At 40.4% G+C, this 14,607-nt stretch overlaps 1 protein-coding gene across 1 annotated transcript in view; it reads right to left on the reverse strand.

The window, feature by feature from the left end:
• Nucleotides 1-14,607, reverse strand: part of LOC139222981 (collagen alpha-1(XXV) chain) — a 136,249-nt gene that overhangs the window by 38,450 nt on the left and 83,192 nt on the right. Inside the window, exons 5-7 of the mRNA XM_070854901.1 lie at nucleotides 8,028-8,054; nucleotides 5,862-5,888; nucleotides 720-779 (exon numbers count right to left, since the gene is read on the reverse strand). Coding sequence (XP_070711002.1) covers nucleotides 720-779; nucleotides 5,862-5,888; nucleotides 8,028-8,054 — 114 coding nt within the window. The remainder of the gene's footprint in view (nucleotides 1-719; nucleotides 780-5,861; nucleotides 5,889-8,027; nucleotides 8,055-14,607) is intronic.

A 14,607-nucleotide genomic window follows, 5' to 3' on the forward strand; every position in this document is an offset into this window, starting at 1 on the left:
ACCGTAATTACCACCTCAGGGGTGCGAGGGCGCCACAGTGGGCTCACAGTCCCCAGAAAAATGGGAATTTCTCCTCCTCTGTTAAAGTGCTGTCATCATCTTCATTGCGCCTGCTGCTAAGTCAGACCCTGTGAGCTGCACACACTGAAACCAACGGGGTCGACCTTCTGAGTTGAGGTTGATTTCTAACCTTGTTCCTTTCAATGCATGCATTATTGCTGCTAGTGTCCATTGGTATTAAGTGGCTTCATCCATCGCTAAAACAATCCTCAAGGCCAAATTGGTGGATTGAAGGATTTGTGGTGAACCATGGGCAGGAGCTTTAAAAAAACATTTTGCCACTTTAGTTCATCATCGAGTATTCCTCTTGGAGTTCCTTCCATTTATTCTAGCATCAATGGACACAAGCCAAACCATGTCTTGGTTTTAGGATGCTGATGCTTGTTCCAGTCAGCTGCATATTACTGGGTTGCAAAAGGCCACCTTTGCTCTAAACAGGGAACCTGGAATGTAGCGTATTACAGAAATGTCGAGTGAAATACTGGTGGCAGTGGGAGAGGATAATGATTGACTGGCCGTGATTAATTAGATGGGGTTTATCCTGTGCCAGGTCTATCATCGGGCTTTGAGAAAAAGCAGCCGACAGTGATTCATTCACTCCAAGTGTGTGCTGCGGAGGGGTCGGACTGAGCAGCTGGGCGGCACCACCACCGACAAACCTTGACAGTCAGGATCTGATTGCTGTGCAAAGCAGCCAGCGTAGGGAGACCAGGCAATCCCTAAAGGGACACACAGCAGAACATGGCACAACACACGCATGACATTCAAACACTGGGTGAACAAAAAACAGTTGAAGGAGGAAGAAGATAAGCATCCTACGTCTAAATATAGTGACATAATTGTGAAATAACCTACATAATATGAAACTGACCTACACAACACCAACGTTTTTATCTTAGACATTCATCATTTAAACATGTCCAAGTTTACTCTCTTTTATGGCACTAAGATTATCCTGTGTCAAGTGTATGCCGCAATGTCATAGCTAAATAACCATTTCCTGTTGTGTTCCTCCAAATATACAGACAAAACATTTGTTGAGATGATTATCAGAGAGCAGACTTTGAGCTATAACATGCTGGTAAATTCACGAGCTGCATTGTTCATAGAGTTTTGGGGAACATCAAGGGGTTATGATGTTCACTGGAAATTCAATCAAATGGTCTCCAATTCCCTTGTCAACAATCGTCCTGACAGATGTGATCCACTCATGAAAACTGAATAAAAGAAGAAAGCATTAAGCCTTCTCCTCGTTCAAAAGACACAGGGATTTATAGCTGAATGCTAACTTTCATCTGAATCCAGAAACATTGAAATATCTTAAGTTAAACATGGTTTAAATGTTATACTCAAATAAACGCACTCCATTAAAAGGGAGGTTTTACTACGTTTTATGTGGATGTCCAATCATTGTTGACGGTAAATGTAGTCAACTGAAGCAATAAATACATCAGTGCATGTTATTTCTACTTCAAAGCATGAGTTCTCCTGTTGTTCTCCATGCACCGGTGCCGTCATTTCACATGTACAGTGACATAGTTGGTGGCCAGAATGAGCAACAGGTTATGTCAGCTTCTTTCTTTTCTTTGCTTCTCTTGCAAACTTGATACATTTCTAATAGTGAATATGGCATCCCAAAATATGAGTTCACAGGATGTTATGAACGAGGATACATGTTACAGTGTTTTGGCTGACTCTGTTGTATTTATCCAAACTAGAGTATACGACGAAAATGCAGTACAAGGAGGCACTGCTGGTATCAGGAGAACTCAGCTTTCTCATTCAACATGGCATGCACTGAGGTATCCATTGCTTCAATTGACTACAGTGCCTTTACCATCAACACTGATTGGACAAAAACTGGCAAAATTTCCCTTTAGGGTTTATCATGAATCACTTTTTGGCGGGGATATTATGTCCATATTTGGACATATACATTTTCAGCCTGCCTATCACACAATGTATTTGATCTTTTTGTATTTGAGTCTTTTACAGTTACATTGGTGTAAAAACTGAAACATGAACTGACCGTTCACAAAATCCCTTGACAGGTGTAGCAGTAGTAACTAACGGGGATGGGACTTAGCAAACAGTCAAATGTAAATGTTTTTAGGTTTAATACTGAGTATACAGCACAAAATGAAAAGATTGCACCACATTGGCTGTACAGTGATTGCATATTCTATTGTTTATCTTTATGCTGCAGGTTTTGCTCCACTGTAAATAACCAACCTGAATAGACTGATGAAAGTATTTCTCAAAGACTGGCACACTAGCATAAACATGTCCTGTAAGAGATCAATCTTCTATATTCAAGCTTAAGATAAAATCTGGCCTATCCAAACATGGCTTTGGTGCCATCCCTCTGGTTTTCCGAAGATAATTCAAAAAGCATGGCTCATTAAGAACATGGCTTTCAAGGCAGGCTGATTTAATTTAACCCTGCAGCAGAACAGAGCAATGGATACTCTTACACTGCAGACAATAGCCATGCTGTGTGTAACTGGGATCGAAGCGAAAATATTTCTCAAGTTATTTACAACCTCAAACATTTTGAGGACAAAGAAAGAAAACAGGAACTGGATTATGGTCAGTAGTGAACGGACAATACAAAGAGTCCAAGGCATGAAAATGTAGTGTGGTGCACGTGCAGCTTAGCACATGTGACTGCTTTCTGGGTTGTATCATTTTGATACATACTACATTACATAGTAGGGGAACCTGGAGAGAAGCTGTGGCCAGGTCACAGCATGCTGACAACCTCACTGACCAATGTGTGTTTGAAATGTGTAAAAGAAAAAAAAAAGATCTGGCTAAAAGCCAGTAGTTTGGTCTTCCTCTGCAGGAGATGACAGAAAGAGGAGAAAGGCTTTACTAGGTGTGGGTTAGAGCTCTCCCTGCCTCCCTGCCTCTGTACTGATATCTGTGTGTGAGAATGATAATGACATGGCGGTTGACAGAGAATCCTAACCATTTGCAGATTGTTTTGTTTTGCTTTTCTCCTCCAAAACGGATGTTGGTTATTTGGTGAGGAGATCTATTGCTATGTATCTGCCTGCAGCAAGATGACTGCAGCTGTAGTAAACAAAAAGCCAGATACGAGGACAATCAGCAGCAGCCGTCAAAGGACACTGGCCAGAAACAGCATCTCCTCGACCACACCAAACACACAAAACATCCCAAGCAAATACAGGCTGCGGCATTTTCTGAATGTCTATATGTGGAGTGGATTACCAATTCTGTGCACAGATGGCTTCAATACATTTAAGAGAGGAATAATAGATTCATCTGAAGCCTCAGATTTGGCATAAATCTGATGCATCAAAATTTATCTCAAGCGAAATTCTTTTAAGGCTTCTGATTTCGTGTGCAAACAGACTGTAAAACACTTCTTTGTTCGAGACTGAAAAGTGAAAGTGGAAGTTACATAATTGCTGCCTCTTTATCTTGGAAGAGCATTGCAAATTGATTAAATCCCAAGATGTTAGAAGCAAAGACTGGACAAACAAGGGCAGATTTTTTTTTTTATTGTGAAATCTCTGGAATTTTTCCTCTAACTGACCCAGGAATTCATCAGACTTTGCTTCACACCTGTAACTGGTGCCATTTGTCAAAAAGACCACACACCTTTCTTGGTGATGCGCATAGCCAGTCACTCCTGTTAATTATATCCCACCAGTGGAGCTCGAGCGGTGGTCGCACATTTGTTTGTCAAAACTGGCCAATTTATTATTTGTTGCTTGGTTAACCTTTGGCATTTGGATGTGGCCTTTGACCTTTAGGGCAGACAAATGGCTGACCCTGACATGTGGGGAACAGGCAGAGGAAGTGTGCATCTGTGAGGAAATTCTGTTGGCCATGTGGCAACTCTCACACCATCTTTGGCCACAGAGGCTGAGGGGTTTTGACTTGCCCCTAGAAGACATACACATGTCTTGTAGATATATATGTATAAATGCAAACAAAAGTAGTCCTTTAAATGACTCCGAATTTAAATCTGTTTGGATTTGTAACCAGGCAGACTGGGATGTGTAGAGGACATATTCTTGACATGCCCTATTGTTTACATGTACCTTCATATGGGTTTAATAGCCTCTTTGCAGGGCATGAAATGAGCTTCATTTCTAGCCAGATAAATAAAGTGAAGGTCAGGCAGCACTTGTCCTGGTAAGTGTTCATTTATTAAGGAAATCTTTCTTATACCGTTCCACTGCATTTACCTACTAATCTAATGTGCAAAGTCAATATGGCATTCTGGGAAGGTAATATGATTTGCTGGTGACCTAGACTGTTTTCATGTCCCTGTGGTCCTTCGTATGTGACTGTGACTGTGTGTTAATTTGTAACTGTTAGGGGACAGTTTTGCTGTAATTGGAAGTTAATGAAATGCTCTCTTGAAATGGACAGTTTATTTATTTACTCTACAAGACAAATTGGGCCTGGCTGGTCCCTGTTACAACTCTGTCAGCCATACTGCTGTTTCCATAGTGTAAATAATTTGCTGATAGAGACAGATGACTCCATTTCCTGGGTTAAAAGGGTACAAATTATAGGCAAAGCCCAAGAAATTCTATCCAAAAACGGTGATAATTTACTCCAGTCAATTCAGCCAGAGAGCAACGATACTTCCTTTCTGCCTGTTTGCAGTGGCTCTGCGTTTGCAACTAATGAATATCTGACACTTTTTATATCATTAAAAATTAACAATGCATATCAAGAAGTTGGAAGAGTGAAACCAAGCAGAGATCCGGAATCTCTTTGAACTTAGCCATTTGTCATTTGAGGAGTGCCTTTGTGTAACATAAGATGTATCACTTTGAGACCACTAATCAAGTTTCACAGGGAGGGTCATTTGTATTGACTTTCAAATCATAAGAAATATGGTGCTTTGACGTGCACAACTCGCCCGCAGGAGAGCTGACAAAGTTAATTAGTAACTAAGGTCTGGGTGGGCGCCAATACAGAATTGAGATCAGATCCACTTGGGAGATGGCTGGTGTTTTGGTGACAAGACAAACATCTGTGTTGTTGTGTTCTCTTGTCATTGTGCTCTGACCTGTACGTGCTCTCTGTCCTTACGGAAATCAATTACAGGCATTTAAAGTAGCTTTGACTCCATATGATCTACTCCTGATGACAATAGCAGATACAGAGGAAGTAAAAAGTGTGTGTATGCATGTGCACATGTGCCCCTGGTTAATGTAATCTACTTTAAACAAACCTGTGCAGTCAAAGTCTGTTTTTCAAAAGACTCATTTTCTAACCATTATTTGAGAAAAATGAGGGCGCGCTGGCTGCTAGGTGGAGATAGAGTAATTCATTTCAGAGGCTGTCAAGCACGGAAAAGCACTCACATCATCATCATTTAGAAACTGCACTTTTATAGAAATGTCAAACTACAGAGCTGGAAATGATTAAAGCTCTGAATACGCCATGTCACGTCGAGGATTGAAGTGAATCACGAGTAATTATAGAGACAGAGCTAGTTGGCTTTTGATTATAGCTGAGATTCAGCAGATATCTTATGCTGATGTGCAAAAGATTGTACTCATGTTCAATTTGAAGACAAGCGGTCGAAAACTATACCACGCCATGCATTCCAAGGTATCTTTCACGTTTGTCTGCCCATTCTTTATGTAGAAATAAGCAGTGCTGAAATGCGTGTTGTATTTGGCCAGATGGGATGAACACTATCCCAGGAATTTCATGCATCTCAAACCTTTAGCCCACAATTCTGCTGGAGGAGACACACACAGTCACATTCATCAGCAAATCACAAGAAGTCGGAGTAAACCGCATACCCGTGGTCCTTGGTCGCCTTGATCCCCCTGCGGAAGGCAAGACAAAGAATTGGTCTTGAAATGCAAAGGTCGAACACACAATGAACACACGCAGACGCGGGCACAGTGCTAATAATAAGATGAGACTCGCACTGAAATCACTAAGGCATATTTCAGAGCACATTGATAAAGAAAAATAATACAGGAAACCTCAACTATTCATTGTGGTAGAGAGTAAAATCAATTATGATAACATGGACTGACGTGATCGGGTATGAGAGAAAGAGAGAGAGAAAGAGAGCAGTGGTGTGAGGTTTGGTGGGTTTGGTGAGGGGGGCTGAGTGTGGGCAAACTGCTTTGCCAGGCCAGATTTTATGCCCCAGAGATATTTGGCTTTCTGCCGTTTTTGGGGGTAGATCTCTGTGGACGGAGTGCATTCCTGATGGAGAGAACGTTTGGTTTCAAATCAACCTGTGTGTAGAACACTGTGGGTTTATCACATTAGAGTGAAACCGAACCAAAAGTACACTTTTGTTTGAAACAACTGAAGGACGACCAAATGTTGGACACTGAATTATAACCTTAATCCGTCTAGAATCGGATAACTGAACATGCTTAAACCATCTCATTTGATGCACCCCACTCTCTTGTTGGCTGAGCTACAATTTAGCCACAGCAGTAAAATGAGCTGAACAACTTATCACACATGGATGGGAATTTTGCTCAAACAAACTTCAATGTAATGCCTGAGCAATTTCAAATAAAACAGCTCTCGGTATTTTTGCAATTTTTCATTGGGCAGTCATTCCAACACCAGATTTTAATGGGAAAACAGTTGTGAATGGCCACACTGATGAACGCTGTATTCATCTTGGGTGGGAGGAATGAGCACAGTTGTTTTTGATTTCATTAAACTGCAGATGAAGCGGTTCACATGAGAGGCATGAACATGCATTTAATCAGCAAGACTCGGTTGTTCACAGTTGTCATAATGGATACTGGATAACCATCTAAATCTGGTTTTATAAGCCATGCTTATGGCTGTTATTTTCTGCTACAAGAGACACCAAGTAAGAAATCGTACAGTTGATTCATGATGTTGGTCAGCGACAACAACCAATGTCATTTCACACCGCACATCACCAGAAATCATGTTACCAAAGAGTGCGACTTGATGCTAATGACAATGGTTTCTGTGTCTGACTTCACCTCTGGTTAGCTTTCGCACGCTATTTCATATTATGTCTTGTACTGTAATCATCCATTAATCATAATGGCTTATAGTCCAAGTTGTTGCTCACTTCATACAAAACATGAATTAATACTTACTCTTGTCATTGCTGGCCTGTAAAAAACATCAGATCTTCCCCAGTAGCATTTTATAAGCATTCACTTTAAGTGTTTCTATTATAAGGGAATCCAGGGACTTTATCAACTATGATGTGAATCAGGGGGATCTCATGGTTTTAGTCTTACAAAGCAACATGGGTATACATTTGTCCCACAGTCCTGCAGACTTATAAAGAGACAGTGTGGTTATTTTGCATGCTCCACTGCTGTTTTATGGAGGAATGCTCAGTGAGGCATTTAAGGGCTCCAACGTGGGCTCTGGCTTTCAGTCATTAATGTTCTGAGCTGTGGATTTGTGAACGAAAGGAGAATTTAAATATTCAGACTCTGAGACTTGTCAGGATGACTTAAGAGGAAATTATTGCTGCAAACGCAAAATGACACTCTTTATGGACAAATAAATGGTGAGTAGAGCAAAAACAAAGATTTTTTTAACTTTTTAAAAATCGTATGGTGGGCTGGATATTAAAGACTAAAATTTCACATCTTTTAAAGGGATAGTTTGACATATGGGGAAATAAGCATATTTGCTTACTTAGTAAGCCTGTACAGTAAACATGAATTTTAAGCCAGCAGCTGTTACCTTTGGACAGAACCATGCTAGCTGTTAACCTTCATTTGCAGTCTTTGTGCTAAGCTAAGCTAACACGCTGCTGACTCTAGCTTAGCTTACAAATTTGAAAGAGGTATCAATCTTTTAACTAACCCTTGACAAAAAGGTGAATAAGTGTATTTCCCCAAGATGTCAAACTATTGTTTTAAGAAGTTAAACAAAGTATCTTAGTAGATCAACATTACATCGATGAAACAAATTAAACAAAATATTCAATTACTCACCTTTTCACCCTTCAGACCTGGAGGGCCCTACAAAGAGAAAAAAATAATTGTTCAAAGTTTTTAAAAACACATGAATAGGAAAAAAAAAAAAAGACGAACTATGGTTCATGTCAGTTATTTGTAATCATTCTGGTGCCATGGCACAATTTAGTAAGACACAATACACTGCAACAGCTGCAGCACCAGTGTGACCAATCACGTTAGCCAATAAACAAACACAGCTGCTTAACAAGGCTTGAACTTGATCCAAAAGATTAACAAATTGAGTTGTGATGAAACTAGCATTGTGTACTTTTTGACATCTCCTTCAGCATTTGATTAAAACGCCCTGTCACAGAATGGGAACTGGTGCCTTATGCATTGTAGACAGCAGAGCTTATACAAACATACCATTAAAACCAAAAACGGGCCCAAATCAACCCTATGTTTACTTAGAGGATCAAATCCAGCAATCTTTAACCAAATATTGGCAAGAGCATTGTAAAAATGTGCACACTTTTTTTTCACACAGCAGTTTTTGTGAGGCAGTTGTGCATCCAACTCCTGTCAATCAGCAGGCGTGGGCTCCTGGGTGGGCTCTGTAAAAGATCATGGGTGAAGTAGAGGATTTGACAATGAGGTGTGCATCCATACGCTGGAGCCTAATGAGCTTGTGTTCAAAAACACTATTTTTAACATTCAAGTGGAAGGATTAAACCCAGCCTGCTGGGCTCTCTTTCTTCCTCTGAGTTCGAGCTTTTGGAAAAAACTTGGTTTGGAAAAATTAGTATTAGATCAATGTCAGCAGAGTGGCTAACCGACCACCCGCTTAGCGACAATGTTCCTGAGCCCCTGCAGAAACTGAGAAAGATGGCTGTGCTATGTACACGGATACTAATCTGTATTTCACATGAAAAGCTATCTGTCAAATATATTTGATGCATTAAAGTACATTTTCTAGTGCTTAGATGAAATTAATATTTGAGAACAGATGTGAATCTTCTACAATCACTTCCAATGTTTGGGAAATCGTGAATCTCCTCTAACTTCATTATTTATTACTACCATAAAAATGTCACATATGTCCTCATGGTAAAAATTACCAAGTTGCTTAACTACAGTAATGCAGTGATTGCCTTTCCAGGATAATACTGGTCAAACATGGTTTATTTCCAAAGATATCAGACCCACAGAGAAAAGAGCACTGACACTAATCCATAGATTGATGACATTAGTATGAGCCACGTGTTTGGCGGGCGTTCCTGTGAGTCCATGGACCAGTGACCCAGAATAGCAGACTTTCAGACACAGACAGGCTTCCACTGCACTGGCACACATAGCTGTCTAAAAGCGAAATGCTTCAGAGGTAGTCCAGTAGTTTTCCTCTGCCAATTTCTACCACACTGCTCTGGGTGAAGTGAGTTGTAGCCTGCTCAGTGCCTATGGACATTATTTTTGATGCGTAGTTAACTATCCATAGCTTTTCGTTTATGTATATTTGTGCATGAGTTCCCTTCTGGATCTGCACTAGGCCCAATTTCCCTTGGTCATGAACCTGTACAGAGAGCTTGTGTGGTGCATCGTCCTATTTATTCACAAAACTGGCAACTATGTTTGCTTCCACAAGCCCAGATAAAAACTTAAGGGAAATACAGCTTTAATACACACATTCATCTTAGGAGCTTGGACCTGCTGCTTACTTGACTGGCCATAGAAAGAGCCATAACACACTTGTAAACACAAAATGCACCATTATGAAAACAATGTTTCCGATTGCGGTTCCCTGGGGGGGAATAACAGAGGCAACATATTGGAATCAAATGTGACTCTTACTTTTATAACGATGTAGATGCATTCCAGAGGGGCTAAATAAGTTTCCAGCATGTTCCTGAAAATGGAAGGCAGCTAAAGAAAATCAGTGCAGGCTTTTTGTTGTGAGGGAAAATTGCCTTTGGACAATAGGAGGCTATTGACAAGCTGTTACTGCAAACATATGAATGGTTGCAACAAAGAAATACTTAAATATACCCACTGCAGCTTTCTGCGCAAGCCCGCTTAGCGCATTATATCTGGCACTGAAAGATACAAATAGTTGGCACACGAAATTACTGGGCTAGATGACTAGGCACCATAAGTTTGTGGAAAGAAATGAGAACGCAGCTTTATACGATTTGGCATTTCAATAAATCCAGATAGTTTCATGATAAGTGCAGCAACATAGTGAAACTTGATCAAATCCATGCTGAACTTCCATAATTGGGCAAAAAGCACGTCTACATTTTGTTTGTGAGGGAATAAATAAGGAAAATGAGTCACAGCTTTTAGATAGATTTCTATAGTAGATAGACAAATAGGCCAAAAAGGTTTGATTTAATAAGTCAGTGGATCCCTACCTTTTTGATGTCCATCAACACGTCAAGTAAACTCGTGCCTTACCTCTTCCTTATATTCTAGCTATTAACTTTAACCATTTATCCATCACTTTTAGCAAACTCTGTCAACTTTGCAAGCCAAAGAGTAAAAACACCTCATATAAGTAGTGATATAAATGTGTGGCAAATATTTACATTTTAAAGCAGCATCTTTTGATAATCCTATCATGTCTGTTGAATGATATCAATGTCAGCTGCATTTACTGGTGGATTTGTACTTCACAAATGGAATACTGCTTTTGACACACCTAACCATATCTTGCCCAAAAACCTTGTTCATTTTCCTCTTCCATCTGGTCGTAAAAGCATGTGGAAGTGATTTTGCTACACAGTCTGCACCTGCTCATTATACGGCCCATCATTTGCACATCACTTGGACAGACAGTACCCACTGGAGCCTTTCCAAAAAGGTTTAAGCCAGTACAGTGAGGGTCTTTTATAGAGACTATTAAACAGCTCTCCTGCAAAGACTATTTCAAAGGAGCGAACTGTACTACAGTAGAAGTGCAGTGGGTGTCTATTTGTCAAGCAGTCTCTGCAGCTTTGTGGTTTCAGTCTGCCCCAAGGAAGGTTTCTAATCAGCACCTGTGTACGCTTTCCACATCTTTTTACTGCTTCTGCTCTGGCACTTTTTCAAAAGCAGTCCTCGAGCAGGTGCTCCACGGCACATCACGCTGCTTCTGTTTGATCAAACTTGTTCACTGTGTGTTAGCAAGTTACTTTCATGAACATCATTAACCCTATTTAGTGCTTTCAACACTTTCACTTTAAGATTACACTGTACGTTTAAATGACTGCATGCATGTCTGAAAAACTGCAAAACTATTTATAATGCTCTTGAAAGGAATAGCTTCGACAATCTGAGAAACGCAATTCATATCCTTGCAAAGAGTTCGATGAAAAGACTGATGCCACTTAAATGGAAGTGTGATGCTACAACCAGCAGCTGGTTAGCCTAGTTTAGCATAAAGACTGGAAATGAGGGAAACAGCTAGCCTGGCTCTGTCCAAAGGTAACAAAATCCTATTTCTTGGAGAGGCGCAATAACTGCCTCAAGTCGTCTCGTAAATGTGAGGTTGCTATGCATCCAGCGGAGAATCCCTGAATGTTAATGCACAGCAAGTTAAGACACCCTCTGTAAAGCCACAACTTGCCATTTTCACTGTTTGGTTTTGTACGAATTAAACAAATAAGATACAATGTGTTGACTGTGAGCTTTAGTTTTAGTGCCCCACCCTGTTTCTTTATGCTTGTCTTTATGCTAAGGTAAGCTAACCAGCTGCTGAATGTAGCTTTACACTCAGAGGGGTATCAATCTTCTCATGTAACACTTATTAGCCAATAAGTCTATTTCCTATTTAAGTCTTTCTTAAATTTCTTAACGATTCCTTTGCACATGTAGCTGTAAACATGTCATTTCAGCATTTCAGATGTGGTTTACACACAGACAGTATTTCACTGTTCCTGTGGGATCAGGAACAATTATTTACCAGAAACCTCTAAAGAGTAAAGATTAGTTCCCTGCAAGTGACTTCAAAAATAACAAATATGCCCTTCATATGTGTGGTGATGAACTGAATGCAGTTGCCCAAAGCAGAAGCCGTATATCTACTTATTGAAAATGACACATATCACGTTGATGGTAAGCCTCACATCTTCTGCTGCTTAACGCTGGGCAAACTTATGTCGAGCTTCCATCAAGAGATGATTTGTTACAGAACATCCTGTGCGCATGATATTGTCGAGTTTATGGTGGACCACTGGATCAGGATTAAGGTTTTTTTTTCTATCCAGATACATGCCTAGCTTCGCATCCTAAGCCAAACCATGACCACTGTCTCCTGCAAAGGCCTGAATGAGCTGTTGGTATGAAAAAAATGAGGAAACCCCTGCCACCTTTAAAACAGAGTGGGGGATAATTATGGAAAGGTCTGCAGGGAAATATGAAAAGGCAAAGGGAACTGGGGCCAAACCCACAAGCAACATGAACACTGCCATTCAAATCTGACAGTGTAAGTTACTTCACTCCATATTACAAGGAAAGAGTAAATAATGTTCAATAAAACAATCTTGGCACTGAGGCACATTTTGTATGTGGCTCCTGCAATGCTGATTATAAGGACGTGAAAATATTTCACAACTAGATTTTCTGTGTTGATCTGTCTTCAATTGTATAGAGGAAGTGTTATCAGAATTAGTTTTTATGTCATGCTGAATTAAGTGCTGTATGTAGCTCCCTATACGACACTTCCAAACACATTTACCAATTCCTAGTGTAGGGTGGATGTTCTGGTTTCTCCAGTTTCATATTTTATGCCAAATAAATTATTTATGTGCTCCTAAGATGCCTCTGTGGCTTTTCATTGGATCTATTATGAAAAACAGTTTCAAGAACTGTGAATATAGTATCAAAATATCTACTTCGAATTTGTATTTATTAGTTTCCTTTCTGATTGTGCTGGTTAGATCAAGTTTGTTCAGTGTGTGATGGGATTAGGAAGGATGATACTGTATATTATCTCCACTTTTATCCAACTTCAGTGTGGCTGACTAGTCTGAGGAGTTAAATGCTTGTAATTCACATGACAGAATAAAGGTTGAAGGTTATAATGTTCGGTTTGCGTTGAAAGAGGTATAGATTCAGTGGTATGGTCATCTCAGAGGATGTAGTTTGTTGTTCTGCATTTGTGCATTGGTATAAATGGGGTGTGCAAAATGATAAAAACACCTGCCAGTGTTCAAAATGACCAAACAGTTGAATCTCCATCTCTCCAAAACAGTTTCAACACAAACTTAACATCATCATCTTCATGAAGGGAGGATTTATTGTAAGGCTATTGCATTAGACTGCACTACTTTTAGCTTGGTGTAGCTAATAAACTGGCTATGGCTGTGTATATTTCCATTGTTATTCGCAGGATAATGTCCTGCTTTCAAAGGCCTGCTATCAACAAAGTGACATAGTTCAACCTATAAGTATCCCAGGCAGAGTTCACACCAATTCACAAGCTGAAACTTCTGCCAGCCTGATTTCACATTGTCACACATGGAAGTCAAGATACTCTATATCCATTCTTCACATTCCCACTCTGCTGTAATTTGACCAAAAGATGGTGGATGAAAGTTTGACAGTGCTCGTCTGACTGTGCAGTGTGGGACGAGAGGCTGGCTCACGTCCATAGCTTTAGCTGTTGTTGACATGAGCAAAGTAATTCTCGTGGGTTTGGCTGCGAGCTGCTGGTAAAATCTGCCTAATCCAACAAGATGCAAAAAGTCAGGAACAGGGGATATGCATGTAACCTCTGTCTGGACTTTGCTGTATTAGTTTTCATCACGGTGACCTGTTAAATGTATCGAGGTCCAGGAAATCAATCCATCAAATGGAGCTCATATCCTCGTTGTAGAACCTGGGCCAACGGGGCTGGCAGCAGTTGCTGTAGCCTGAACTGCCAGCCACATGGATCCAATCATCTCACCCTGGAGCACTGGCATCTCTGAGAGCACAGGCCAACAACTACCGCTTTTACAACCTCTTCTTTACGGGCATACGGTTTTCTCACACAGCTACACAATATTAATAAACATGTGTGTACACAGGAAGTTAAGCAAAGCAATCCTCCAGGCACCAAGTGTTGACAGGGAATAAGTAAGTGCAGAGGGGGGCAGGTGAGGAGTGCTGCTCACCACAAAAGTGGGAAGAGGGCAGAAGTAAAGGGTCTGAAAGGAGTAGAGCCTGACTTACGCACTTCACACCGTAAAACGATGCATCATGTTTGCTATACTAAAACTAAATCTGAAATATTAAATTCAACCTGGCTGATTTAAAGGAATAATTTGACATTTTGGGAAATGTGTTAATTTGCTTTTTTGCTGGCTCTGTCCAAAGGGAACAAAAGCCACCTTCCAGCACATCTAAAGCTTACTAATTAACACATCCAGCACATAATCCATGGAACACAACATAATGCCTTTTTTACACTTTGATTTACTGTGAACATCAGTGAGCTCTAGAGGTGCTGCTAAGCGGATTTTGCGACCTTTGGGCAGGGTAGCATTTCTGTTTCTGGCAGCTTGTAGTCTTTATGCTAAACTAAGCTAACTGCTGGCTAAAGCTTCACATTTACCATACAAACACACAGGACTTGCTGTCTTTGCACAATGAAAGGAAA

The sequence above is a fragment of the Pempheris klunzingeri genome, chromosome 23 (genome assembly GCF_042242105.1).
Source record: "Pempheris klunzingeri isolate RE-2024b chromosome 23, fPemKlu1.hap1, whole genome shotgun sequence".
Taxonomy (NCBI): Eukaryota; Metazoa; Chordata; class Actinopteri; order Acropomatiformes; family Pempheridae; genus Pempheris; species Pempheris klunzingeri.